At 40.6% G+C, this 27,510-nt stretch overlaps 3 protein-coding genes across 3 annotated transcripts; all 3 read right to left on the minus strand.

The window, feature by feature from the left end:
• Positions 1-2,252: 2,252 nt before the first annotated feature.
• LOC137298276 (uncharacterized) lies at positions 2,253-7,755 on the minus strand. The gene is made up of 3 exons (XM_067830459.1): positions 7,539-7,755; positions 6,883-6,992; positions 2,253-3,100 (listed from the first exon to the last, which is right to left on the minus strand). The coding sequence occupies exons 1-3, from the start codon at positions 7,700-7,702 to the stop codon at positions 2,358-2,360; spliced, it is 1,017 nt and encodes a 338-aa protein (XP_067686560.1). The 5' UTR covers positions 7,703-7,755; the 3' UTR covers positions 2,253-2,357.
• An 800-nt stretch (positions 7,756-8,555) lies between these two features.
• LOC137298088 (uncharacterized) lies at positions 8,556-11,969 on the minus strand. Its single transcript, XM_067830162.1, has 3 exons — positions 11,612-11,969; positions 10,633-10,742; positions 8,556-9,763 (listed from the first exon to the last, which is right to left on the minus strand). Exons 1-3 carry the CDS (start codon positions 11,773-11,775, stop codon positions 9,018-9,020), a joined length of 1,020 nt encoding a protein of 339 aa, XP_067686263.1. The 5' UTR covers positions 11,776-11,969; the 3' UTR covers positions 8,556-9,017.
• Positions 11,970-13,085: 1,116 nt separating this feature from the next.
• LOC137298087 (uncharacterized) lies at positions 13,086-20,723 on the minus strand. Its single transcript, XM_067830161.1, has 4 exons — positions 20,527-20,723; positions 17,037-17,215; positions 16,480-16,583; positions 13,086-15,335 (listed from the first exon to the last, which is right to left on the minus strand). The coding sequence occupies exons 1-4, from the start codon at positions 20,587-20,589 to the stop codon at positions 14,590-14,592; spliced, it is 1,092 nt and encodes a 363-aa protein (XP_067686262.1). The 5' UTR covers positions 20,590-20,723; the 3' UTR covers positions 13,086-14,589.
• Between the last annotated feature and the right edge of the window lie 6,787 nt (positions 20,724-27,510).

Here is a 27,510-nt window from a genome sequence, read left to right on the forward strand (position 1 = left end):
TTTCAAGACAATTGCCCAGTCCATGTATCAAGACAGACGGCAATTGGAAGCAGGAAAATGGTATTGTCCAAGAGCGGTCGTCGTGGTCGCTCTCGGGTGGTAGTTTAGGATGGTGGACAAGAGACAGGGAGGACATGAGTCGGCGTTAGAGATGAAGACAGCAGCAGCCATGTTTTATTACTGTTTGGTCGAAGGATGGTCAAAATGGTAAATACAGCGGTAAACATGTGACAGAACGCACATCAGGACTGAATGGCCAATGATCCCGATGTGGAGACCCGCTCTGTCACTTACACACATATTAGAAGTCCGACGGCGATTCTTCATCGTCGACGTAGTCGTAGGTGGGGCGACGGCCTTGGCCGACACCCCGACTAGACGCACAATCCGTCCACTTCTGTCGATGATCTAGTCTCCATGGTTGGTCTTGCTGGTTGGTCTCGCTGGATGGTCTCGCCGGTTGGTCTCGCTGGATGGTCTGTCGACTGACCATATCAGCCAGGTTTTTATACACAGGGCCATTACGCCACATTGTGCAAGGTCACTGGCCCATGCACAAGTACATGCGTAAGATTAGGCGACTTAGGGAGGTGTTAATTGACATGTATTGATAGCGTTTGAGAATTAAGGGTCCTGCCCAGAGGGGGGTTTATGATAAGAGGGGACACACCGAATGTTTGCTGAATACATTACATAGACAAAGGGGATAGAATTTCGGTGCACCCTGGACTTATGTTGAAATAAATAGATCGTTTGAATAAATGAAGTTTTAAGGAAACTTGTAGAAATGATTTAGTCTATGACAGTATCAATGCCATGAGTTGGCCACCGAAATCCCCAGATTGTAATAACATAAAATGTTTGGAGAACAGTCAAAGTCAAACTTCAGAGAGACGTACATCTCATCAAAACCAAGAAAGAGTTAATTGACCTTGTGTTTAACATTTGGACCTCCCTGACACCAGCCTACGTAGTCACTGTGTAACATTCCATCGAGGAGAATGAGGCATGTTATGCAAGCAAACGGATACATCATCAAATATTGAGACAAAATCAGGTCAGCCAGTTCGTATTTCTTCACAAAAATGATTCAAAATTGCTGTGCAGGATACAGGTGAGAAATGGTGTGGCAGCCATCTTGTGAACTTATTTTGGCACGTGAGTGTACGTACGTTCGAAGTATGGACGCTGCTGAATACATAGTCCCACGTTCCGCCTTCCGCGGGGGACAAATATATACATAGCTGCAGAAGGCAGAGTAGGTTGATATACAGAGTGATTGGTAGCAATAATAAAAGAATGACGTATTCCAATTATCTGTAATGTTAACTGGACAGCATCAGTATGATATATGTCTATTTTCATAATACAGTCGTGCCCCGTTTATCCGAACACTTGTGTTTTTATTGAAATCATCCGGATAAGCGAATTTTCGGATATCTGAATCACGGGTCATATGTACAAAGAAAAGTACAAATAAACGAACATAGTAATACACAAACTTTTTCCATTGTGGGTTCATATTTCAAAATTTATTTGGTTAACTATACATTCCGGGAAACAATATTGTTCCACCCTTTTCTGATGTTTTCACAGAGCATACACATAACTATAAAACTGTATTTAAATGCTGAACATCTAAGAAGAAAAAAAATTAAATATCTACATAACAAGCGTTCTGTATGTTTACCTTGACTGAGGAGCCCACTGTTCATTGGCTGATAAAGTTCAAAGAATATAAATTAATGTTTTATTCCATCTTTATGCTGATACATGTAATTACATATTCTACCATGACTTCAGTAAATACTGGATTGTGATTGGTTAATCAAAGTCATTCAGAGGTATATAATCACGTTATATACCTCTGATTTTCCAACACGTTAAGTATTTGTTTAAAATCTGAATAACACGGTAATGGTAGAATGGAGATAAACGTATTGTGTTGGAAAATCAGCGGTATAGAACAAAATTATAATAGCTCTAAATTTTGTATTTAAAACCTCACGCTACGCCTTCGGTTTTAAATCAAATTTAGAGCTATTATAATTTCATTATATACCTCTGATTTCCCAACACAATACGTTTATCTCCTAATTAAATAACACAACAATCCATTTAAAACCAAACGTGAATATTCAAAGTGAGCTGTATTAACTTCAGACGCAATACAAGTTTCTACCGAAGATGCTCGGTTTACTTAATACCTCTTCAGAATGCATCTATGGTCATAAAAATATAATTACCTTGCTTTCATACTTGATCCGTGGAAAATAATTTTCCTTTTCCCTGTTGTGTATATTTATCTTTAGCAATTCAAAACATCACTTACATCAAAAATATCCTTAAAAACATTATTAATCATGATAAACAAACGTGCTTTGGAATACAGACTGGCCCAATTTCTGAACGTCGAAGTGTACAGTTCTGTCCACTTGGTCCGATGCCCACACCCAAACAGTTAGCTCATCGTTCTCTAAACTCTCCCCGATGTAAGTGTTCCTCGAGGACTTGATGCCACATTTGACCACATCCTTGGTAACGGCTCCCATACAACCTTTCTCTATGGCATAATGCAAAGCGTTGACGCAGTAGTGGACATAGACAGTGTAGTTCGTATGTTTGTAATCGTCAGTGTCAAACCAAACTACGTTCTCGCGGTACTGCACAGCTTCAGTTGGTCTTTGCAATCTTGGAACGATCAGTGGTTCTTTCAAGATGGCGATTCCGCCATATTTCTTCCGCCACCATTCCGGAAGTGGTTTTGGTCGTCTGCTTGTTTTATCCACTACAACTAATTGATTAATAATTCTGAGGATGGTCTCTCCGGTCGATGGAACAACGATGGACGCTACAGTACTGAGGGAAGACTTGCCCACATACCCGAGTTGATATAAAACATCTAAAGGGCTCTTGGGTACAGACGTGTCGTACGCGGCCTTTTCGGATACGACTTCCGACGAAGCCACAAATGACATTGTGTCTGAGAAGAGTTGTTCGAAGTCGAACATCGTCCTTCCAGTGTCACCAAGAGGGCGGCTTGTGGCAAATATTCTTGCTGTTGAAACTAAGCTCAAAACACTAATCTGTGTTGGGTTTCCTGCAAAACAAATTTGAGGTTTTAACATGTCATAAACCAACAACGATGTAATAATGCACGGAAAGTTTGCTTTGTAATCATCCTGCACACTTTGTTTATCAACCTTAACTGTGTCAACATCAATCGACCAACTGTACTCTCTTTGTTCATGTATAATATATAAGCCATGCTTGGGATATTGTAATGACTTGTTTGATAACAGTGTCAGGGCCTACATCGAAACCTGGTTTACGTTAAGAATAAAAAAACTGCATATCTGTGAAACTAGCCCAGTTGTGTACATAAATTGTTTAAAATTGCAAATTTTGTCAAACAAATACAGATGAAAATGGGATATATGGAACGTGTAATGTATCAGTTTTTCTTAGAGGTTGTAGTTGCTGAAGGCTGACGATGTTGGAAGCATGAAGTGATGGGGAGATTGGTGTTGTTGGAACACGTAGTCATGGGGAGATTGGAGTTGTTGGAACACGTAGTCCTGGGGAGATTGGAGTTGTTGGAACACGTAGTCCTGGGGAGATTGGAGTTGTTGGAACACGTAGTCCTGGGAAGTGGGACCACATAGTCCTGGGGAGATTGGAGTTGTTGGAACACGTAGTCATGAGGAGATTGGAGTTGTGAGGAACACGTAGTCATGGGGAGATTGGAGTTGTTGGAACACGTAGTCCTGGGGAGATTGGAATTGTGAGGAACACGTAGTCATGGGGAGATTGGAGTTGTGGGACCACATAGTCATGGGTAGATTGGAGTTGTTTGGAACACGTAGTCATGGGGAGATTGGAGTTGTGGGGAACACGTAGTCCTGGGGAGATTGGAGTTGTGGGACCACGTGGTAATGGGAACATTAGAGTTGTGGGGAGCATGAAGTCATGGGGACATTGAAGGTGCGAGGACCATGTAGTCATGCGGAGAAGTTGTAGGGAACGTGTAGACATCTTGAGATTGGAGTTGTGGGAATGTGGAGTTGTGGGAATGTGGAGTTGTGAGAGGTTGACGTTGTGGGGAGCATGTAGTCGTGGGGAGATTAAAGTTGTAAGTTGGATGAGCTGTCTTTACACTGCTCTTAGAAATATTCAACGAATATTACGTCCTAGACACCCGCCAATTGTATCCATGTGGAAATCGACCTCCTCGGGCCTTACGCCTGACGTGCGAAAGCGTTTTAAACGATGCTACACCACCACCCCTGTTTAAGTTAATAACTCTGATTTGGATTGGCCGGTTTTCATTAAAATAGCAGTTTTGAAAAGTTCGGATTATGATTCAAAATTACGGACAATAATACTATGTGCTGGTATATGCTGTATACATCTTCGCAAAAATATCTTGGTATGGTCAAAAGTCAGTTTTAATAGAAAATGCATTTGAACTTTACGAATTAAAGGCAATGTTACTAATATTTTGTCTTTTCAAATTTATCTAAATCATATTGAAGATTATACATGTTTGGTTGGCACTGTATGAATGAAAACAAATTACACATAAAGAAAAGTTGGTACTTTGTATTTAAATAAGCAAAATATAAGTTTCCACGTACGTCAAAGATATTGTTGGACTATCGTGAACATGTCCGTTTATTGTCAGTCTGTCAGAAGAATTCAGCTGATGTTAGAAGGAGACATATTTTCATATGTGGCAATATTGTTTATACATGTGTATTAGTGTCACTTCACGATCTACACTGCACTGACAATACCCGTGAAGGTTTGCCATAAAAGGCGACTATGCTTGTCGTAAGAGGCGACTAACGGGATCGGGTGGTCAGGTTCGCTATCTTGGTTAACAATTGTGCAGATCGATGCTCATGATGTTCATCACTGGATTGTCTGGTCCAGACTCGATTATTTACGGACCGCCACCATATAGGTGGAATATTGCTGAGTGCTGCGTAAAACTAAACTCACTCACTCACTGACATGCTGAAAAACCTTTAAAGCTGGCTGATATAGGTTTAACATAATAATGGAAAGTTTGTAAGTGACGATATGTTTATATGGTGTTCACTTCTTTTATTGCATTGCAGGAATGGGTGGAATGTTTGGAGCAAGCGACTGACTACTAGCATGTCGAAGGTCCCAACGATACAGAGCGAATGTGGTTCTTACGAGGAGAGGAACGCATTTTTAAAAAGATCCCCTAGAAATATTACCATTCGTATTTTAGAAAAATACATATAGGTATGGGCATGCAGAATATTCCCTTCATTGAAAACACGCTCTGTTGATTACAGCTAGTGGCTTCATTATGACGGTTGAAACAAAGCAGTTGACCACGGCCGACCTGGTAGTGTTCATTTGAGTGAGGTCTGCCAATATTGTAGAACTGACGTTGTATTGTTGGCGTTCGTGTGAGCCAGTTCCATGATGCGCGAACTATTGTCATTTCATTAACTCTCTGCTTCAGTGACAACATAGTCAGACGTTATACTGAAATCGGGAAATGAACGACAGTTGGTCTTTTAGTGTCCATCTGGGCGAGGTGACCCACTACTGTCAATATTTTTAAACTGGCGTTGTATTGTTGACGTTCATCAGCTGATGAAGATGTTGACTCCCTTGAGCCAATTCCATGATGCCTAACTATTCTCAATTCAGCATCAACTCTCAGCTTGAAGGACAACTTAGTCATTCAACATACTGAAATCGGGAAGTGAACAACAGTTGACCTTTCAGTATCCACACAGGCGTGGCCACTATTATTATATCACAACGTAATCTAATTCTGAAGCGTCTAACTTGTCTGCCAACACCCATACCAACTTCTGTGGGTGTTAATGGTTTTAACTTGGCAACTTTAAGGTCTCTTGCTGGGGTACGGCCAGTTGATACTGCCACATACATTGTCTATAACAGCAATTGGAATGTCCTACAATCCACACCATGAGACTGACAACTCATATATACATTAGCCATTCTCACAGGTTCACAATTATGTTGGGTCCGTGAAGCAATCAAAGTTGACCTTAAACAACCCATGTTGTCGTTAGAGGGAACTAACTTGATAGGTGGTCGTTCTCGTTTAACTTTGATGGATGCCATCGAGCCCCACTTGGAAGATCGATGCTTAGACAGCCATGACCATGTTATATGTAACTCTTTTGTGTTTATCATTGTAAGAGGTTGAGCTTGTTGCGTACCTCAGCATGTGGAAGTAAATGACAATGTACAATAAAGTGCAGCTGTAAGATGTTGAGCTTGTTGTGTACTTCAGCATGTGGATGTAAAACTCAATGTAGGTACAACAACAAAGAAGTTGATCCTCCTTGTTATTCCTAAATACAAAGTACCGACTTTTGTTTCATTGTAACGTTGTTGTTTTTTCATACATACGGTGCCAACCAAACGTATATGTGACATTTCAACGATATAGTCGAATCAGAAAAAAACTTGGGGTTAAATTACCTTTAATTTGAAAAGTTAAACTCAAACGTTTCTCATCAAATATACTTTTCATTAAAATTGACGTTTGACCTCACCATAATATTTTTGCGATGAGCATATATATATACAATTATTTTAAATCACGAATGAAGATTTCCAAAAATACTACTGACGATAGTATAAAATTTCCAAAATTGAGACGATATGCTGCCCCTTATAAGCCCGCCGCACAGTAGCTGGTGACAACTGGCTTTAAATCACAGCAAAATCATTCCTGATTATATAAAGTCATATCCCATTCATTCCGTCTCCAGAACTACACATGTTCACGATATTGAGGATCTGGTTTCTAAACCAACATTTTTTGGAATGTTACAAAATTATTAAATATATTAAAATTACCATCTCTGTCGATGGCTTCATACGACAAGCCTGGTGTGTGGATCACCCAGGTCCTCCCCGTCTCATCAGCTGTCAGGCGATACAGGTTATTCAGGTGAGCAATGTAGCGGCTAGAACATCGATCCAAGTAAATCAGATTATAATGCTCCAAAATTGAATCGAGATACATAGTGAGCAGATGCGTTTAGTTCAGTGCCGCTCTCAGCAGTATTTCAGTTTTTGCAAGGAGTCATCTTGATGTGGAGAAAACCTATGAATACACACATTCGTTAAAAATACAATCTGCGAGTAGGATTCTGTCAAACCAAGGATCGTAACCAAGGTTCGATGGGGGATGTCGGCAAAAGGCGGATCCTGACACCACCAACGGAGAAAAGATGAACAAAACCGCGATACGTCAGCTCAAGTAGCAAGATACAAGTTCGAATCACAACAAAAACTACAGACCTTTGAATGTACAACCTGGTAGTTGTATATGCCGAAGTTGAATATAGGAGGTTGAACTATAAAGTTGGCTTGGATTTAGCTATAAACTAACTATACCTTCCCAAACTGCAATCTATTTTTTATTATTCCCATAGATCAGAGGGAGGTGACTTGACCGCTCGACACATAATTGATCGCATCTTCGTCAACTTTTAGTTAAATCAACTTACTTTGAAAGTGGCCCGGGAGTGGAGCTATCCTGGTCTGGCGACTTCCCCGTGCTGAATTCCCGTGCTGTGCACGGGCAATGTAGATCTGCCTTCCGACATTTGCATCTCAAAATCCGTCCCAGTTGAGCGAGCCGGCGAGCAGACGACGCTTCAGTTGAACACATTTCGGTCAGGAACTGAGTTTATGATCAAGAAATATCTGTGATTACTAACAGCACAAAGTCCTAGCCTCCGCGGTGTTGGAGGGAAGGCTGAACGGTCGGTCATTAAAAAATATTGCTCTGAAAGGTGACCGAGCTAAAAGTGCCCCGACATTTCTTCTACCCAGAGTTTCATACAGTCAATATTGTACCAATGTAACAGATGTGATTCCATTCATCAGTGCCTCGGTGTTAAATTCCATCATTGTCGGTGTCTGTCCTGCGCCAGGTGTACATTCAAAGACTTCAGTGACATAGTCGTTATGGGGCGGTGGGTAGCCCAAGGTCCAACGCGTTCGGTCGTCATTCTGAAGATCCGGATTCACATTGTATGTGTGAAGCTCATTCCAGGTGTCCCCTGCCGATATTGCTGGAATATTGCTAAACGTAAAACCAAACTCACTCACTCACAATCGTTAGCGGAGCCTTTCCTGCAACACTCGTACTTTTTTCTTCATTAATCGGAATTACGCAAGTGATAGAAAGAGTTGAATAAAGGAGACAGGTGTGTGCCCCAAACATAGCAATGTCCCCCGCCGCAAAAGAACGAATTATAACATATTTATTAGTTTTTATCTCTTGTTAACAAAGAAAATTACTTCTTAAGAAATGACACGTGAATATATTTTTCCGCTCGAACGTTAAAACTAGGAGTTTGAAAAGTGATCACGTGTCGTGGTGATCAAATAGGTGAGATGATGTTGATGTACAGAGTGATTGGTTGTGATAATACAAGTATGATGCATTCTATTTCTCGTTATCTGGACAGCCGCAGTATATATGATACATGTCTATTTTCACAATAATGCACACTCTATTTCCATGTGAGTTTATATTTCAAAATTTATTTGGCTAACTATACATTCCGGGAAACAATACTGTTCCACAAATTTCAAGTGTTTTTACAGTGCATGTACATAATTTTAAAATTGTTTTAAATGCTAAAACATTGATGAAGAAAAAATGTTTCATTCAATCCTTACGCTCAGTTACATAAATAATAACAAAACAATTGCAATCCATTCAAAACCAAATGTGAATCTTGGTCCGATGCCCACTCCCAAATAGTCAGTTCATTGTGAATATGACATCAGAAGCAATACAAGCTTTTACCGAAGATGTTCGGTTTTCATAAAACCTCTTAAGAATACATCGAAGGTAATAAACATGAAATTACCTTCCTTCCATACTTGATCCGTGGAAAATTTTATTCCCTTTTCCCCTGTTGTGTATATTTATCTCTATCGATTAAAACCGTTGCTTATGTCAGATACTACCTTTAACCATCATGATAAACAAATGTGCTTTGGAATATAGACTGGCCCAATTTCTGAATATCGAAATGTACACTTCTGTGATCCTGGTCCGATGTCCACACCCAAATAATCAGCTCATCGTTCTCTAAACTCTCCCCGATATAAGTGTTCCTCATGGACTTGATGCCACATTTGACCACATCCTTGGTAAGGGCTCCCATACAACCCTTCTCTATGGCATAATGCAAAGTGTTGATGCAGTAATCGACGTAACTGGTATAGTTGGTGTGATTGTAATTGTCAGTATGCATCCAAGCAACTTTGACACTGTAGTGAGAAGCGTCAGCTGGCCTTTGCAATCTTGGCACTATCAGTGGATTCTTCAAGGTGGCGGACCTTCCATGTTTCTCCCGCCACCAATCCGGAAGTGCTTTCGGTCGTCTGCTCGTTTTATCCATTCCAACAACATGATTAATGTTTCTGAGGATGGTCTCTCCGGTTGAGGGAACAACGATGGACGCTACAGTACTAAGTGAAGACTTGCCCACATACCCGAGTTGATAGAAAACATCTAAAGGGCTTTTGGGTACAGACGTATCGTACACGGCCTTTTCGGATATGACCTCTGACGAAGCCACAAAAGTCAGTCTGTCTGAGGTTAGCTGTGCGTAGTCAAATATCGTCCTTCCAGTCTCATCAAGAGCAACGTGGGTGGCAAATATTCTTGCTGATGTAACAAATCTCATAAGACTGGACACTGGAGGGTTTCCTGCAAAACAAAAATAGCATTTTGATAAATATGTTAAAATGTATTGTGATTTGCAATGTAATCTAAAACAACAAAAAAACAGCAAATAATCAATCAAGAATTCAGTGAATGAACTCAATGTCAACATAGTATGTGCTCTTACAGTTCAGTGAAGCTTCAGATAAAACATTACCCAAAACACATGTAATGCTATCCATGCAGGACTTTTACTAATACTAATAAACCAGTTAGGGATGTCCCATTTTGATATTACGAGGAAACATGCAAGTTGGATATGTATTCAGAGAGAGATCATTCCATCCAAAACGACTAATATGCTAATTTCCTAAAAGTCATTTTCAGGATGAGCACGTGAACATGATCACAGTCAAACTCGGGTGGTGAAACGTGTCATCGTGTTGGTGTACATTTTAGTGATACAAACTGTAGGTTGTTCTGATATCGTTTTACAGTTGAATGCTTTCGGCATGCGGCGTTGCCACGTTCGTAACGACAACCTGCAGTTCGCATGTTGGAAGACGGAGTGAGTGAGTTTAGTTTTACGTCGCACTCAGCAATATTCCAACTGCATGGCGGTGGTCTGCAAATAATAGAGTCTGGACCTACGCAATTAGGATACGATGACATGTGTAAAACATGTCAAAGCCAAGTGGTTAAAGGTCACGCCGAAGACCCGGGTTCGATTCCCCACATGGGTACAATGTGTGAAGCCCATTTTCTGGTGTCCCCTGCCGTGATATTGCTGGAATATTGCTAAAACTAAACTCACTCACTCACTCACTCCGGGTCTGTGCACATTGAGTATGGAGAACAATAATTACCTTAACACCATGAATTTAAAGTGGTAGATAAAAAAATAACACCATTACCATCTCTGTCAATGGATTCATAAGACAACCCTGGTGTTTGGATCACTGAGTCCTTCTCCGTCTCCGCAACTGTCAGGCGGTACATGTTCTTCAGGTGAGCCATGGAGCGTCTGTAGAACGATACAGGTCAGATAGGATTAAAAACTATATCCAGGTAAACAGTGAAAGGTCTGTTAGGTTTAACTCCCCGCGCAGTATTACTTCAAACATTGCACAGCGTGTAAGCTTCATGTGAGTGAGTTTGCAATGGATTTTAGCAATGTTTCAGCAATATCACGGTGAGGGACACCAGAAATGGGTTTCACACTTTGTACCCATGTGGGGTATCAAACCCTGTCTTCGGCGTGATGAGTGAACACTTTAACCACTAGGCTACCCCACCGACCCTGATCTCAGGAAATGCTTACGACATAGTGGGTCGTTACATAGGCATTTGGTTACGTCTGCAAGCTTGTATGTGGTTCTGAAATAACCATGGCAAATGTGTGAGCATATCTGAAAGCATGCGGATCTTGACACTACCGAGAAACGCAATTCACCACGACATCAATGCGTAAAAGATGTCAAGTGAGGATATCGATATATTTGGGATTTACAAATAAAACCATAACATCTTAACATCCTGAAGAACCACTCAGACAAGAGCAGTAGTTTGGGTTTTCTTTAGTGTCGGCCATTTAGCCTAAGCTGGTAGCAGTCGGTCAATTATTATTACTTTTTTTTAAAAACGTCAAATTTGTTTGAATGCCAAGCTCACTGAAAGAATAAAATATTCATAAACGTACATAACTGGGTCAAGTCCGAATCAATAAGTTTAACGTAAAAGATAAAATGCATGGACGTTACCGAGGCAAAAAGCAACACTGAAAAAAGAGTTCAGGGGAGGTAACTCCCATTTCGCCTGAAAACAACCTTTGACCTGTTCAGATACCAAGGCATAACAGATTTGCCTATGTGGTTCTTTCATTAATTTACTTACTTTGTAATTGGTCCTTGAGCGACACTTCTTTGTTCTGATGATTCTTCGGTGGTGAAGCGTCGCCTCACACATGCGCAGTGTGTATCTAGTCTCCCATATCCACATCTCCAAGTCCTCAGCAGTTGAGCGAGCCGGCGGACAGACCACGTTTGAGTCGAAAACATTCCGGTCGGTAACACAAGAGTTGCAGAGAGGTAGTGATCACCTAATACGTGTGATTATAGATGCATTTAAACCAAAGGCTCCCCTCTGGTTGGAAGAAAGGCTAAACTGACTGTACGTAAATAATACTGTGTTTTAAAAATGACTCCGCTGAACGATGGTCTATCTTACATGGTTCAGTAAGGGAGGTAACTCTACATTGCTTACAATATCCTTCGTCACTTGTTTCATGTTCTCACGTATTTTTCCCCTCGTATTGTCACATGTTCGTACCCATTCACGGTGCCTAGAAAGCGGGCTTTTGTTAGTCATTAATGCCAGCAGACATGGTAAAGCAGGGTAATTCCATCTATTCTCTTGGAAATAACATCTTTAAATTATCTGTATATTTACGCATTCCAGACTTTTTTATTTGTATATCAGATAAAATTCAATTGCGTTAGTACCTACTCCTCTAGTGTAGTATATCTTTTCACATAGTGGAATTTAAACTGAGATACTATGCAATCATACCGCAAAAGCGATCAAACATATTTGTTTAAACTGATAACGTCATTTTTATCCCCCCGCATTACATGCCGGGAGGATATAGTCGACGCCTCGTCTGTCTGTCCGTCCGTCCGTCCGTCCGTCCGTCCGTAATCATTTTGTTTCCGGATCATAACTCAAAAACCGTTCAATATTTTTAGACCAAAACTGACAGACACAGTAATCTGAACCTATGGTTGTGCCTTTTGTTATTTACAGATTTTGGCATTTTATTATTATTATTATTTTGTTGATGTTGTTGTTGTTGTTGTTGTTGTTTTCGCCGACCCCAAAGTGGTGCCATGGAAACGATTCTGACGAAATCTCAAAATAGAGGCATTGGCATCATTTCCGGAGCACAACTCAAGTACTATTTGGTACCTTTCAGCAAAACTTGGCAGATATTTGAGGCAGACTACAAAGTGGTGCCTTTTGCTATTTACAAAGTTTGGGCATTTTTATTTTTCCCGGTTTCCATGGAAACAGTTTGGACTTTGTCTCAAAATCGATGGATGGACTCCGTCTCCGGAGCTCAAATCGAAAAGCATTTCATATCTTTCAACAGATCTTGGCAAATATATGAGACAGATCTTAAAGTGATGCCTTTTGCTGTTTACAAATATATGGCATTTATATTTTTCATGAATTGCATGGGAACAATTCAAACGTAGTCTGAAAGAACATTAAGTAACTGTCAGATGATTTGTCCTTTCAAATATGTGGGGGCCTGTGGGAATGTCATTTTCTGATGACTCTTGGTTTACAATAAACGGACGTACAAATATGTTTATAAAATGTTTTATTATCTTTCCATCAGAACATTTCAACGAACACAAGCAGACACGGGATCCTCATGCTGTTAAACGTAGCCATAACATATTAATTCAGTCGTTGTTTAAAAATTTGACATCAAAATTTGATAAGTATTCCTATAAAACAGTCTACGTCAGCATTTGGAGTTCTACATCTGAGTAAAGATTCTATATCTCAGATCTGTTTATTTATGATACCGTAAACTATGATAATGCAACACTCATAATTCAGCAGTGTATGTGTGGCCGGGCCTAAGTCGGCCATACTTCATCTTTGAAATGAGAACGATTTTATTTTGATGGGTTAAAAAATCTCAATATTATTTCATATTTTTATCAGACTAAGACTAGTGATATTAAGAGACCTACGACTGAAGATGGGTGTTCGTTTAAAGACGAAAGCTCTTCAGGAAAAATGTCTTCATGAACATTGTCTTCAGTTACAATTGTAACTTTTAACCTAATAATTATACAGAAGACGTCACTGTGTTGACAGTTTCAGCAGATGAACATGGTGACCTCTAGTCTCAATTTAGTGTTGTTGGTCAGATTTGAACTCGGTGTTTACAGTGTGTATAGTAAGCTACACATTGTATGTGTTCATACTGACGAAATATTGTTGTCGGTTTTGTTCATTAGTTATCACTTTCTCAGTTGTGGTCATCCTCTCGCATTTCGGCAACTCGTCAGTAACCGATGGATCGTCGTGGAAAGAAAATGTTTATCTTTGATTGTCCTTAGCTACATCCATCATTTGATGGACAGTTGTCAAACCAGCCTCGGTGTCAACAATGCGGTAAACTTCCTTAAGGTTAGAGTCTTCTTCAATTTGTTTATACTACAGGTTTTCGGTATCTCCGTTTTATCATCAACGCATCATAATTCCAACCACTGTTTTGTTTATACCACAGGCTTCACCAGTCTAAGTAAACTTAGTCTCAGTACTTTTCATTACACTCCACTACTGAGTGGAGGTGGTCGCGTCAGGTAATTTTTCGGCGACCCTCCAGTCAAACGCGAGAAGGCCGATCGGATTTAACCAATCAGACATCGACTACTGTGTATGGTTTGGAGGGACTAGTCAATCACACTGATCCCTCAATAAATGAAAATCCGCATAAAACACAGGTATTTGACCTGCAGTATATATGTATATATGCTTAGGGCTTTGTGACGACATGGTTACCACTAGCTGATATTTATCCAATCGTATAAAATCGTATGGAAAATAGCATTCAGAATCGTTCGGATACAACCCTTTCCGACGTAAAAGTTCAAAAGGTATGTGCGAATGTCCACTTTCGCGATTTGGCAAGCTGTGTTCTGGTCAGTCTCAAAGCTTACCTGACGCTACCTCTTAGGTTTTGTTAGACTCAGTGGTGGAGTGTAACGGAAAGGTGGCTTAGACTGCAGGCTTCACTTGCTCGTGTTTATATCCAATGTCATACACGATTACCACAAAAACAGAGTACATTATTATTCATCATGATAAACAAATGTGCTTTGAAATACAGACTGGCCCAATTTCTGAACGTCGAAGTGTACAGTTCTGTCCACTTGGTCTGACGTCCACACCCAAATAGTCAGCTCATCGTTCTCTAAACTCTCCCCGATGTAACTGTTCCTCATGGACTTGATGCCACGTTTGACCACTTCCTTGGTAAGGGACCCCATACAACCTTTCTCTATGGCATAATGCAAAGTGTTGATGCAATAATCGACGTAAGTGGTATAGTTCGTGTGATTATATTCGTCCGTGTGAATCCAAGATACTGTGACATTGTGTTGAACAGCGTCATTTGGCCTTTGCAGTCTTGGTACAATCAATGGATTCTTCAAGGTGGCGGACCTTCCATGTTTCTCCCGCCACCAATCCGGAAGTGCTTTCGGTCGTCTGCTCGTTTTATCCGCTCCCACAATATGATTGATGTTTCTGAGGATGATCTGACCGGTCGATGGAACAATTATGGATGCTACAGTGCTAAGTGAAGACTTGCCCACATACCCGAGGTGATATGAAACATCTAATGGGCTCTTGGGTACAGACGTATCATACAGTGCCTTTTCGGATATAACCTGTGACGAAGCCACAAATGTCAGTCTGTCCGAGGTCAGTTGTGCGTAGTCAAACATCGTACTTCCAGTGTCATCAAGGGGAAGGTGGGTGGCAAATATCCTTGCTGTTGTGACAAATCTCATAAGACTCGACATTAGAGGGTTTCCTGCAAAACAAACTTTCAGTTTCAACTTTAACGTGGTCATAGTGGCAGCAGAATATTTTAATTGTAATTTTGTTTGCAGTCGTCTAATAAGCAAATAACGTGAGGTCATACATGCGTCAATTGTCGACATCTGTTACGTGCATTGCATATATATGGGTCTGGCTTTCATGAGTTGTAGGAGGCTGCAGTTGTGGAAGCCAGGAGTCATGGGAGGCTGAATGTAATTGGTTATTTTTCAGAAGGGTAAGAGAGTGGGTAAAAAGACTGGAAGCTGTGAGCAGCGTCATCGCCAAGTATGAATTTACGCTGCTTTTACCAATATCCCAGCAATATCACTGCGGGGACACCAGAAATGGGCTTCACACATAAACTATAAACTATTGATTTGATATAGCGCCAATTTTGATAAAAATCTTCAATAGCGCTGTAATATAAGATATACAGACAAGAATGTTAAATAGCAGGATATTTACACAATACACAGAACGAGGGCAGATTTTCAAAATTGTGAGAAGAGGTGAGTCTTAAGGGCTTGCTTGAATTGGTCCAATTTCTGTTTTCTCCTGATTTCATCAAGTAAGACATTCCACCAGATTGAGCCCTGGACGTTGAAGGATCTGTTGGCAAAGGTCTTTCTTTTAACATGTGGTACCCTCAACCTCATGTACTGACTACTCGACCTCATGTTCTCCCTTCCAACTTCAGCTTTTGTCAGAAAAGATCGGAGAACCCATGCGGGGAATCGAACCCGGATCTTCAGTGTGAAGAGCAGAGTTTTCAACCATTAGGCTATCCTACAGCCCCACGAGGAACTTGAAAAGTAGAGGTGATGTTTTCGCTGTTCTATCCTGGGTCATTCAAGCTTGTTTTTTGCTACACTAATTGTGCGTTGTTCAAAAATGCTTCTGTTTACGGAGCAGTGTATAACAATACGGTCGTGTAAATGTGAACATTATGGCGACTCATGGACAATTTCCAGTGTATGCTCCCACGGGAGTTGAGAATGACCAAGTCCAGACCTATCCACTGTGAGACGAAAATGCTCTGTGCACATTGAACGTGTTATCCCGACAGTAAAATGGAGTTTGTTTCAATAACATGAATTCACGCCCCTTCACAATTATTTTTCAAAATATACCATTACCATTTCTGTCGATGGATTCAAATGACAACCCTGGCGTGTGGATCACGGCGTCCTTCCCGGCAGCTGTCAGGCGGTACATATTCTTCAGGTGGGCCATGTAGCGTCTATAACAAGAATCAAGCCCCATCGATCATAATGAGCTAAAACTACGTCCAGATAAATACTGACTGCTTTTATTCTGATTTCAGTAATATTTCGGTTATTGAATAATGTGTGCTCTTGATGAGAGCGAACGCTGGTAGTTACATTCAAGGCATCTGCATGGCCCCGAGCCTACGAGCTTGTGATTCGGACGTATCCTGATGCGATCAAGGGACACAACTCCGCTCAGCAACATTGGCAATCCGTCGATCGTGCCCTCGGCAGAAAAGACTTCGTTGTAGGGCAATAGTGTTGTGTACATACAAGATAAGCTTTTTACCACCTCAGTGGGTCACAGTTTGACTTCACTTTTATCGGGTGTTGCATATCTAATGAACAAACAGAACTTCATAGGTGGAAGAGTAAGTATGTAGAGACCTAGCTGTGTCAACCTGAACAGACTATTTTTTTCTTACCTTTCAATTGGGCCAGGAGCGGAACTGTACTTATCGGACAATTTTTCGGACGAAAAGTGTCGCCCGATAAACGGGCTATTTATACGTAGATCCATTTTCCCATTGCTAGATCTCAAAACTCTCAGCAGTTGAGCTAGTCGGCGAGCAGGCGGTTTGGTCGAAGTCATTACGATCACTCGCTGGAGAGTTAACAGTACAGATGGTGAATATTCAGCAAGCGCGCGTGGTTATAAGCATATTCAAAAAAAAAATCCCTTGTAGATAAAAACAGACTTCGGATTGCACTTGTACCTGCATACTGTCGTTTATCTAACACAACTGCACGACCGAGGTCACGACATGTTGCACAGTAAAGGAGGGCAACTCTTACATTGACATGTGATTGAATTCAAGTGAGGGAGGGAGTTAACTTTTACGCCGCGGTCAGCGATAATCCAGCTATGTGACTACGGTTTGTAAATAATCGAGTCTGGACCAGACAATCCAGTGATCAACAACATAAGCATCCATCTTATGGGATACAATGACATGTGTCAACTTTGTCAGCTAGTCTGACCCCCCGGTCCCGTTAGTAGCCTCTTACGACAAACATTGGTCGTATTTCCATTCCACAATATACGGTTTTCGTGACGAGGGAGGTTTAAATGCTGCTTGTAATTGCTACTCCAGTGTTCAAATGGAGAATTCCTGAATCAGTGATCAGACATGGCGATGTTTCAGTAATTGCAGGATCCACAGCATTATACATAAATAAATCAATAATTGTGTGCATTCTTCTCGCCTTGCATGCCTGCAGCATTGCTGATGCCGCATCTAGCAATATTCGCTCACTCATATCATATATATTCTTCATGTTAGCATCACAAATAGTACAGCTGGTATGCACATTACATCATTTGAAATATAATATTTTATTCTGCAAAACACTGGATAACAATCATTCATGGACCATTCATACAAGTATCATATTCATATCTCAGTTATACATCAAATTTCGCCATTATGATATCATAAATACAACATCTGTCACTGAGAACGTTAGTGCTTTACCAGCATAATAATGATGTTCAGTACGTATGACGTATTCAAACCTGAGTGTAATATTATACAAATTCAAAAGAGTAGGGCATGTTCCGTTTTGAGAGTATACCACTAGAAAATTCCAGTAATGTGAGAAAAAGCAATACATAATCCACACAGATTAAACGTTTCCAAAGGAATGGAATAAATTTTCACATTTTCCCTTAATTTCTCTTTATCATCATTTTATCCTCTGTTTCCTCATTTGCATCTTATCAGTCTTGTAATCCAATATCCTGCATATTTATATGGTTATTTGTATCATGACAGCTACGTAATTGTCTTTCATATATATTCAGTAATAGCTGGGATGTTATTCAGGACAATGTTCATACAAGTACACAATGAACATAATATTTGCCACTTCCAGAGAGAATATTTCATGATATTATTTGATGTACTTGTTAGCACCTGTATGTGATCTTACCTTATAGAATAAGGAGGAATTTCGTGAGCAGCCAATAAGATACTTACTGTGTTTGTTGTGAGTTCCAGTTTGGCACCAGGAATTAGAGGACAGCTTTTTTTATAGTCGAAAGAATACTCTACACACCCCTCATCAACATCGCAGTTCTTTTCATTGGCCAAACCAGACAGTGAGTCCTTTAATTATAATTCTGGGAATTGATTGGATAAGCCGAAATGTCACGAGTGATAGTAGCGTTAATTAGATCAGATTACTTTAGTGTTTGTGTTTAGAACTGCTCCCTCAGTGTCAACAGTTATTTGAGCCGGTGTCACGTGACCGGGACACAATGGTACTTACATGACATTACATAGTCGTGTACAAAGGTCATTACGTAATGTTAACTAATTGCAAGAAACGAAAACAATAGATATGGTTATTGAAACTCGGGTGAAACTGAAGTGTGCAACAACACCTCCCCTTCCCCTTCCCCTTCCCCTTCCCCTTCCCCTTCCCCCTCCCCCACCCCACCCCACAACACACACACACACACACACCACCATCACCCCACCGCACACCTTCCCCCCACACGCTTTTCTCAATCGTGTTCACCCCTCCTTTCTCAAACAGCTGCATCCGCACCTGGATAGTGTATATTTACATATATTTGATGTAAATTAGCATTGCTTGGTTAGCAATCGTCACTCTAATAAAAATTGTGTCAATGTTAGTGACTTTTTAGAATGAATACAAGACATGTCTAATGGAAAACAACATCTTTCCGTTCTTTGTAACAAGCTATGTGACAAACATAAAAATATATACATACAAATCAATATGAAATTGTACAGTATTCATTGTCGCACTGTCACAAATTTTATATCATTATGCAAGATGATTATTGATTTCAACTTAGTGATAATTTTTTTTTATTTTTAGATATCAGCTATGGGGCTCAAAATGTATTATTATCTAAAATAACTTAACTTTATCGAAATATATATTAGTCTGACATTTGAATATACCTAAAATCTCGATGTAAAAGGATCCCTCGGGTAGCCTAGTAGTTAAAGCATTGGCTCGTCACCCCCAAGACCCGGTTACTTCCCTCTGGAGTACAATGTGTGAAGCCCATTTCTGATGTACATGCCCTCAGATTGTTGGAATATTGCTAAAAGCGGCATAAAACTAAACTCACTCACACTAAATATTAACGAGAGGGTAATGGGGAGTCAGTCCACTTGGCTAATGTACACAAGAATAAATCCCGAGTAAGTCCCGAATAAGCCCCGAGTAAGTAATCGATATTAGACAGCTACAGGGTAATATTTAAAGTTAATAATTAGCACATGTTTGCAGTCAATTATAAAGGTGATTTTATTCGAAGACCATTAGATGAACATAAATTGTGATTTTATGGTTCCTTGATATTTGGAAATTTAAACATGTGATATTCTAGTTATTTTCTAGAATATCAGGTTTTGACACGTTTTCATATAGTTAAAGATTGTTTTCGCTAATCTGTAGGCTTCACAGTGATCGATGATCGATGCTCACTCACTCACTCACTCACTCACTCACCCAGCAATCACGATGCATATAAGACAGTTATATGTGCTTGAATACTGCAAAGTCCAGACGCTCGAATTTACTACCCGAGGGTGCATTCATACAAGATATACAAATTAACAGTCCTACATATTCAAAACAGCCAAAAGTTCATAAGTTCATCAGAATGGAAGTAATCTTTAATGGACACGAGCTCATGAGAATATCTGAGCAACACGCCAAGTGAGTGAGTGAGTGCAGTTTATACCATCGTAGCTCACTCTGCGTTGATGATGCTGAGTTTGAGAAAACCTTTCATCATCCCTGGAACTGGCAATGAATTGATTTTGTGAGGTAAACAAATCCCTATGCACTTCCTAATTTTATAACACACTAGGTGCCTAAGCGGTGGAACTTCCGCCGCTCTGGACTGAAGAAAGGTCCTTAAGTATCTACCCGACTCTCCGTTGAATATAGAGGCGTTATGGTTCCATATCCATGGATCGCTGATGACGTCATATCCGGATTTAAGCAGCTGGTCAATCACATCAAAGCCCTCTGTACAATCTAACCGCGCGGCCTGTAACAATAAAGTTTCGTGTGAAGATGATAATTCTTCGAGGAAGGCATTTATTTGAATTAAATAGTTTAAGACGTCCCATTTCCGTAACATCAAGGCAAACTGAACAAACGTTAATCCATGGCGGCTAAGGATTCTCAGATCTGCCCCCTTTTCACACAGTAGTCTGACGGTATTAACCCGGTTCTCGGCTACTGCCACGTGTAACGGACTTTCGCCCGACCTTGACCTCACATTGAGAGAACATCCGGTTGACACCAACGTTTCCACAGTTTCATCAGAACTCCTGACAATGGCATAGTGGAGAACAGGCTCTCCAGTTCCCTCCGTTCTAGAATTAGGATCTGCTGCGTTTCCCATCAAGCACCGAATGACTTCTACATGGTCCGCACGTGCAGCTTTGTGCAGTGGCGTTCGCCCATCGCTGTCTCTCAAGTTCACATCTACACCTGATTCTATCAGCTTCTCCAAATAGCTGACATTACCAGCGGAACATACTTCGTGAATTTGGGATCCCCCTTTATTTGTATCCTGGCTGACGTGTAGCATTGTGAAAGCGTCCTTGTCATTTTTGTGAAAAGAACTAGTTTTGATATGTACTGAGACAAGAGTGTCAGGCCAACATCAGACATGGTCCAAAAATATCACCTGCACATCTCTCCTCAGCCTCAGAGAAACACACAGACAGGAACGGCGAAAATAGTCGATGCAGCGGCCGACAACAACTTTGTACGAGTGTGCACAACATGTTTGGTGTTTCTCTGATGATTCTGTCCTTCAGTTCACGCACACTAAATAAGGACAAGGCCGGGGCAATGTGCAGCGAATAAACTAGCAGTAACGAATGGATAATTTTATGGATTTTGAAGAAACATGGATTCTACATTTACCCAGTGTGTGAAACTACAATTATAAAATATTTCTTACTCTTAGATCACCCCGTGTGTCCTGAATGCGTTAACGATCACTTTTAGATCACTGTTATTCTGTGCCGAACTTATAGCAAACCAGTACAAGGGAGGTAACTCGTGACACATTAACCGTGCACTATGTTCTGCAAAATACCTACAGTGTTTGTCTCACAGTCCCAGAACCACAATGTTTTCTCTACAGCCTAACCCTCCCTGCAGTGCTAAGGCTCTAAATAAAGCAAGTTTAAATTACCTCTGATTTAGGCGAATCTCAGGTCGGACTTTTCAGGCCCCTTTTCAATTTAAATAAGTTTGTCTGTTACAATCATATATATATATATATATATGTATGTATGTATGTATGTATGTATGTATGTATGTATGTATGTATGTATGTATGTATATATATATATGTGTGTGTGTGTGTGTGTGTGTATATATATGTATATATATATATATATATATATATATATATATATATATATATATATATATATATATATATATATATATATATATATATATATATATATATTCAGAGACTAAGCATTAGTCAACAATAGACCCTCCTGTAGGTATGAATTGCCCAACAACTACGTATACCACAGTGTATACCCTTCTTGAACAGCTGCATTTAACTCGGAAAAAATATTGCAATAATGAAAGTTAATTATAATCCGCACGATGTAAACTATTGGAGACAAATAAATAATCTCGGAGGCATATTTGGATATGACTAATAAGTATCACTTATTCACGTTACGGTCGCACTATAATGTTAATGCAATGTTAAAGCTCTGTGTAAATACATAGCTGAAATTATATTTTGCACATGATTTTCATAGTATGTAATGGATGAAAAATCCCTTTTTTGAATCGTGTTGTACAACGAGTCACTAATTCATATATAATCCTACCGTCAATAGTAATAACAACTGACATTTGAAGTTTATCGTTATTTGTGACATCGCCTGTCTGATACACAGTAGAAAAAGTTTCTTTCGAATTCCTATGCAGTAAAACAATGTTGATGTTCACCTCACCCTGAGCATCTCGTTCTATGTGCTTCAAAATAAGTTGAAGCTGGGTATTTTGTGTATAATAAAATAAAGACGTTTTTGTTTGCGATGAATACGATAAAGAATATCTTGAAAACACCTATACACTCGCTTGCTGTCTCCCTCATACTGAGTATAGATGGAGAGTTATGTCCCTTAGACCGTTGAAATCCTTCGTATCCAATTTTTACAATCTGCTTCACGTTTTTCATATAATGACTAAATCAACTTCTATTACTGTGTCTATATATATGTATGGAATCAATGCATGGACAGACGAAGTGAGGCTTTGCCATCGTTGTAGATCTAGTCAGACAGGGACACACATTTCAATCCCAACTTGTGTTGTGGGTATAAGTGTCCCAGTTTTTTGATGATGTATTTTGATTATTCGATACAACAAAGACTGGGTATCATACATCAACTAGGAACATGATTAATCTAAACTAAATACAATAAATACAATTCAAATCCATTGCACAAATGAGAAGCAATCCAAGCTTGCCTGATCATTCTAAACTTTAGCTGGAGTCCTTGTGTAATGTTAATTTATGCAGTGTGGAAAAACGTGCGGATCTTTTTTAGTGATTGTATGTGCGCTTCAGTTTATACGCACGGTTGATATGTGTATTAATTTGTCGTCTACGTTGAAGAAGGTATCTTCTACCAGATGAAAGTATCATGAACGTAGATGTAAATGTCTCCCACAAAGAAGATAATTAGATGTCTCAAATACGCTTCCATAGAAGGTCATATTGTTGAGCATGCGGGGTGTTGCTCAAGGGGGTCGAACCTTCTGAACCCGGCTTAGCTCTGCTAACGCAAAGAAGATCTTCAATGTGGTCATAAGTGATTTTCAAATATTGGGGTTCGAAACCCCCGAACGCCCCTCTGGATCCGCCTGTTAGTCACTGGACTGAATATCTGGAGTTGGCAATCATCTCGCACATCAACATGCTGCCGTCATATAGCTATATTACTGACAGGTTACAGGAACGATAAACAGCAAACTCACACAAACACGCAAACAGACACTCAAACGTAGAGTCACGAGAGCGGGAGAGAGAAGAGAGGCATGTACTCAGTAGAGTTCGCCATCTAAACTATTCCAACACGTATAATGCTGCCTACGTGAAAAACTACACGTAAAAACACAACGCCAAGATGTGGTGACACAGATCAACGTTGTAATTCGACTTCCATTCTTTCCCACAGCCATCTTTATATGCGGCCAACTCAGGACTATCCGTAAGTCTGAGCCGTTCATTTAAGTGTACACACAGTTTATATTTCACCTCTTTGATATCGAAACCGCAGACCGAATACACAATTGCTTTACGTTTATTTGTTATCCGTTCGCGGGTTAATTCCAGTATGGCTGACGGGTCGTCGGCTTCATCGTCTGGCTCCTTGAGATTGAAGAGTTTCGGCTTCACTTGAATCCCGGGGCAGCTCCGATGGCGACTGAAACTCTTTACTGGTTTTTAATCTTTCAAACAAACATTTGATGGTGCGAAGATTGGAATAAATTACATAACAAAACAGTCTGTCCCTGCCATCATGTGCTGGTCCAACGAATGATGCGAGGCGTTGAGCTTTACGGTCTCTCCATCTGAGTTGTATGTTGCTGGTTCTGTTTGTTGTTTGTTTTAGGTAAAATACAAACTGTATTTCAGATTAAATGGCCAGCCATTTCGCTGACAACTTTCAACTTTATGTTAGGTATCCTGTCTTCAATTAGGATATGACCACATCTGTGTTTGAGGACAAAATATAAAGATAAAGCCAACTGTACCGATTATGTTAAGCACCATCCGATAACAGCAGGCAATGGGATACCCTCATCAATGGATACAACAGCCTGATCTATCAACAGGCTGTTGGGTACCCTCTTGCTATATCAGGGGCGGTGGAGTAGCGTAGTGCTCAAAGCGTTGGCTCGTTAACCAGAAGACCAGGGTTCGTTCCCCAGATAGATCCACCGTGTGAAGCCCATTTCTGGTGTCCCCCAAAGTGACATTGGTGGAATATTAATCAGTCGGCTACCCTCTCCCTGTACCAACTGGTACAACCAATCAGATCTGTTAATAGGCTGTCGGCTACCCTCTCCTCGTATCAGGGGCGATGAGGTCGAGTCGTGATCAAAGATCCGGGTTCGATTCCTGATGGATACTGTTTGTTAAGACCACGTCTGGTTTACCCCGCTGTTATATTATTTGAATATTACTTAAAGCGGTACAAAACCACACTCATTCACCCTTCTTGTATCAGTTTGCACAACCAACCTGGTCTGTCAATAATCAGCCGGCTACCCTCTCACTACACCAACTGACACAACTAAACTGATCTGGCAATAGGCTGTCAGCTATCCATAAACGATATATCTCGGTGATCTGGTGAAAGTGCTATATATATATTTTAAACAAAGACGTCTCTGAATATTAGCCGTAATAATGCCGTAGACAGGCTTCAAGCTGGCCTCATTTAAAGCTTGACCATGCACTGGCGGTTTGGTTTGTCGGCTGACTTTGACATCAGCGCAGAAGACTTTCATGAAAAGAAAGCCAAGAAGAGACTTTCATCTCAAACGACGCCTTTTAAACGTGAATTGAAATCAAACGTAGATTTACGATGTGCCATTCAATTTGCTGCTCTTCAGCGAAGGTTTTATTAAGTTTAAACCAGTACACGTTACTCAGTTGCCCACGAGACGCGCAATCATTGGTGTTAAGAGTGATTAAGGTTTCATGATATGAATTATCAATATCGCACCCATGGGGGACACAAGAAATAGACTTAAGAAAACCTTTGGGAAAACGAGCCCGGGTTTTCCAGGTGAGGATAATTATCACAAGGTACAGTTCTTGGTAAACTTGCCCATGTGGCTAAGGTAATGGTATATATACACATAGTGTAAATGAAAACTTCTAGAGCAAATATAAATATAAACTGGAGACCTACTGTCCGCTCATCTAGACTTGTCTCTGTAAAGAATAGATTTACTATACATTAAGCAACTCCCAGTCACCACTGAAAGTCATTTAATATTCATCCAGTCGTCCTGAACAGAAACATCAATGGACCATAAGTGAGTGAGTGAGTTTAGTCTTACGCCGCACAAAGCAATATTCCAGCTATATGGCGGTGTTGTGTAAATAATCGAGTATAAACCAGACGGTCCAGTGATCAACAACATAAGCATCGATCTGCGCAATTGGAAACGATGACATGTGTCAACCAAGTCAGCGAGCCTGACCACCCGATCCCGTTAGTCGCCTCTTACGACAAGCACAAGCCTTACGGCAAGCCTGGGTTGTAGACCTTCACGGATCTGGACGATAAGTAATCAAGAGCTGTTAACCAGCCACTACGTATTACTGAGTGAATGAGGTTAAATGAAATCAGGGTGTGCAGCTTAAAGCGGGAGGGGGGGCCGAATCAATGCAGGTCTCGAACAATTAAACCCAACGAGGTACCACAACTGTGCTGCTAACAAACTTAGAATTTGTGGGAATCCACGAGCCAGTATAGAAGGCATGTAAGTCTTTCGTGGGGCTACTTCCGGTCTGCCTTTGAGACTGGGCCCAACTTACTTCCGATACCAGATTTTTGGTGACAAGTTTCTACTCACAGGATACTATTGTGTGTCTACTACTAATGTAGTGTCAAACTATAGTACGTATGCCCATAGTGCTAACCATCAACAGCACAGCACATTATTGCCCAGTGTGCCTGTTAGAAGCTTGAAGGTTCTAGCCACATGAAATTTTCCACCGGGTACCCATTTTCCTGTTGGAAAGTGAACAGAGGCAATTTTGAACACCTGACCTACCGAAGCTGAGACCACATGTATCACATGTGCTTCGTAGCTGAGCGGGACTGAAGTCAAGCTGCCAAACTCGGTCACCCATCCAAGGACTCTCCGAGCTCGAGTATATGTAATCTTTATCACCGAATTGTGACCTGAGCTTTGTGCACAGGGCCGCACGCCACTGCAAGGCGAACCACCCGACCCCGTTTGTCGTGGTTTATCGAAGACGGTCTTCAGCTTGACGAGTGGTTTAACCATTAGACTACCCCCATCGCCCCTTAAAATATGTTTTTTCGCTGACTAGTGACATTCCTGAGATTATCATCCATCTCTTGTGTAACCCAGATCAACCAGAAGATATGGTTCCTTAACGGCATACTTTCGGGAAACCAGCACACTGTAACGATGGCTTATCTCAAACAAAATAAGTAATCTTCTAATCAGAGTATCCGATAATCTGTTAAGCCACAAATGTGTAGCCAGCATGCAAGTCAGCCATTTACGACAATCTGTCAAAAGTAACCTGCATGTCGGCAACATCAAAGGTGATGATCCAATCGGGGTTTCAGGTGTGAAACAGGTGCAATACGACAGGTGTGTCAAGGAAAGTGTCAACTCATCGCTTAGAATCACGTCATAAGGGGTACAATTACTGCTTTAGTAGACACGCAATACCTGTGTAATTACTTCGAACGCCGAGTCGGAGTTATATGGCGTGCTGTATATCGCAACCCGTTGAGGAAAATATTTCAAACTTGGCGTTGTTGCTGCGGCGTAACGCTGTTGAATTCAAGCCTGGTGGCCCCAGGATTGGGTTTCGGGTGAGTGACATCGAAATGAAATATACTTGTATCGGTCGACTAACTTTACTCTTTATACTGAGTCAGTGGGTCGAAATGGTAGCATCTGAGAAAGAAAATATACTTGGCGTTTCAAGAATGGGGGATGGCTGAGGTTCTTCGTCATCTCTGTTGATGTAACTATAACCATGTGGGGGACAACCGTTGCCCCTGTATGCGTGACTTTCTATCGTGAGATGATGTGAAAAGAGGTGTACGTCGCTTGAGAGAATATTAAGTT

The sequence above is a fragment of the Haliotis asinina genome, chromosome 10, assembly GCF_037392515.1.
Source record: "Haliotis asinina isolate JCU_RB_2024 chromosome 10, JCU_Hal_asi_v2, whole genome shotgun sequence".
In the NCBI taxonomy this organism is placed as follows: domain Eukaryota; kingdom Metazoa; phylum Mollusca; class Gastropoda; order Lepetellida; family Haliotidae; genus Haliotis; species Haliotis asinina.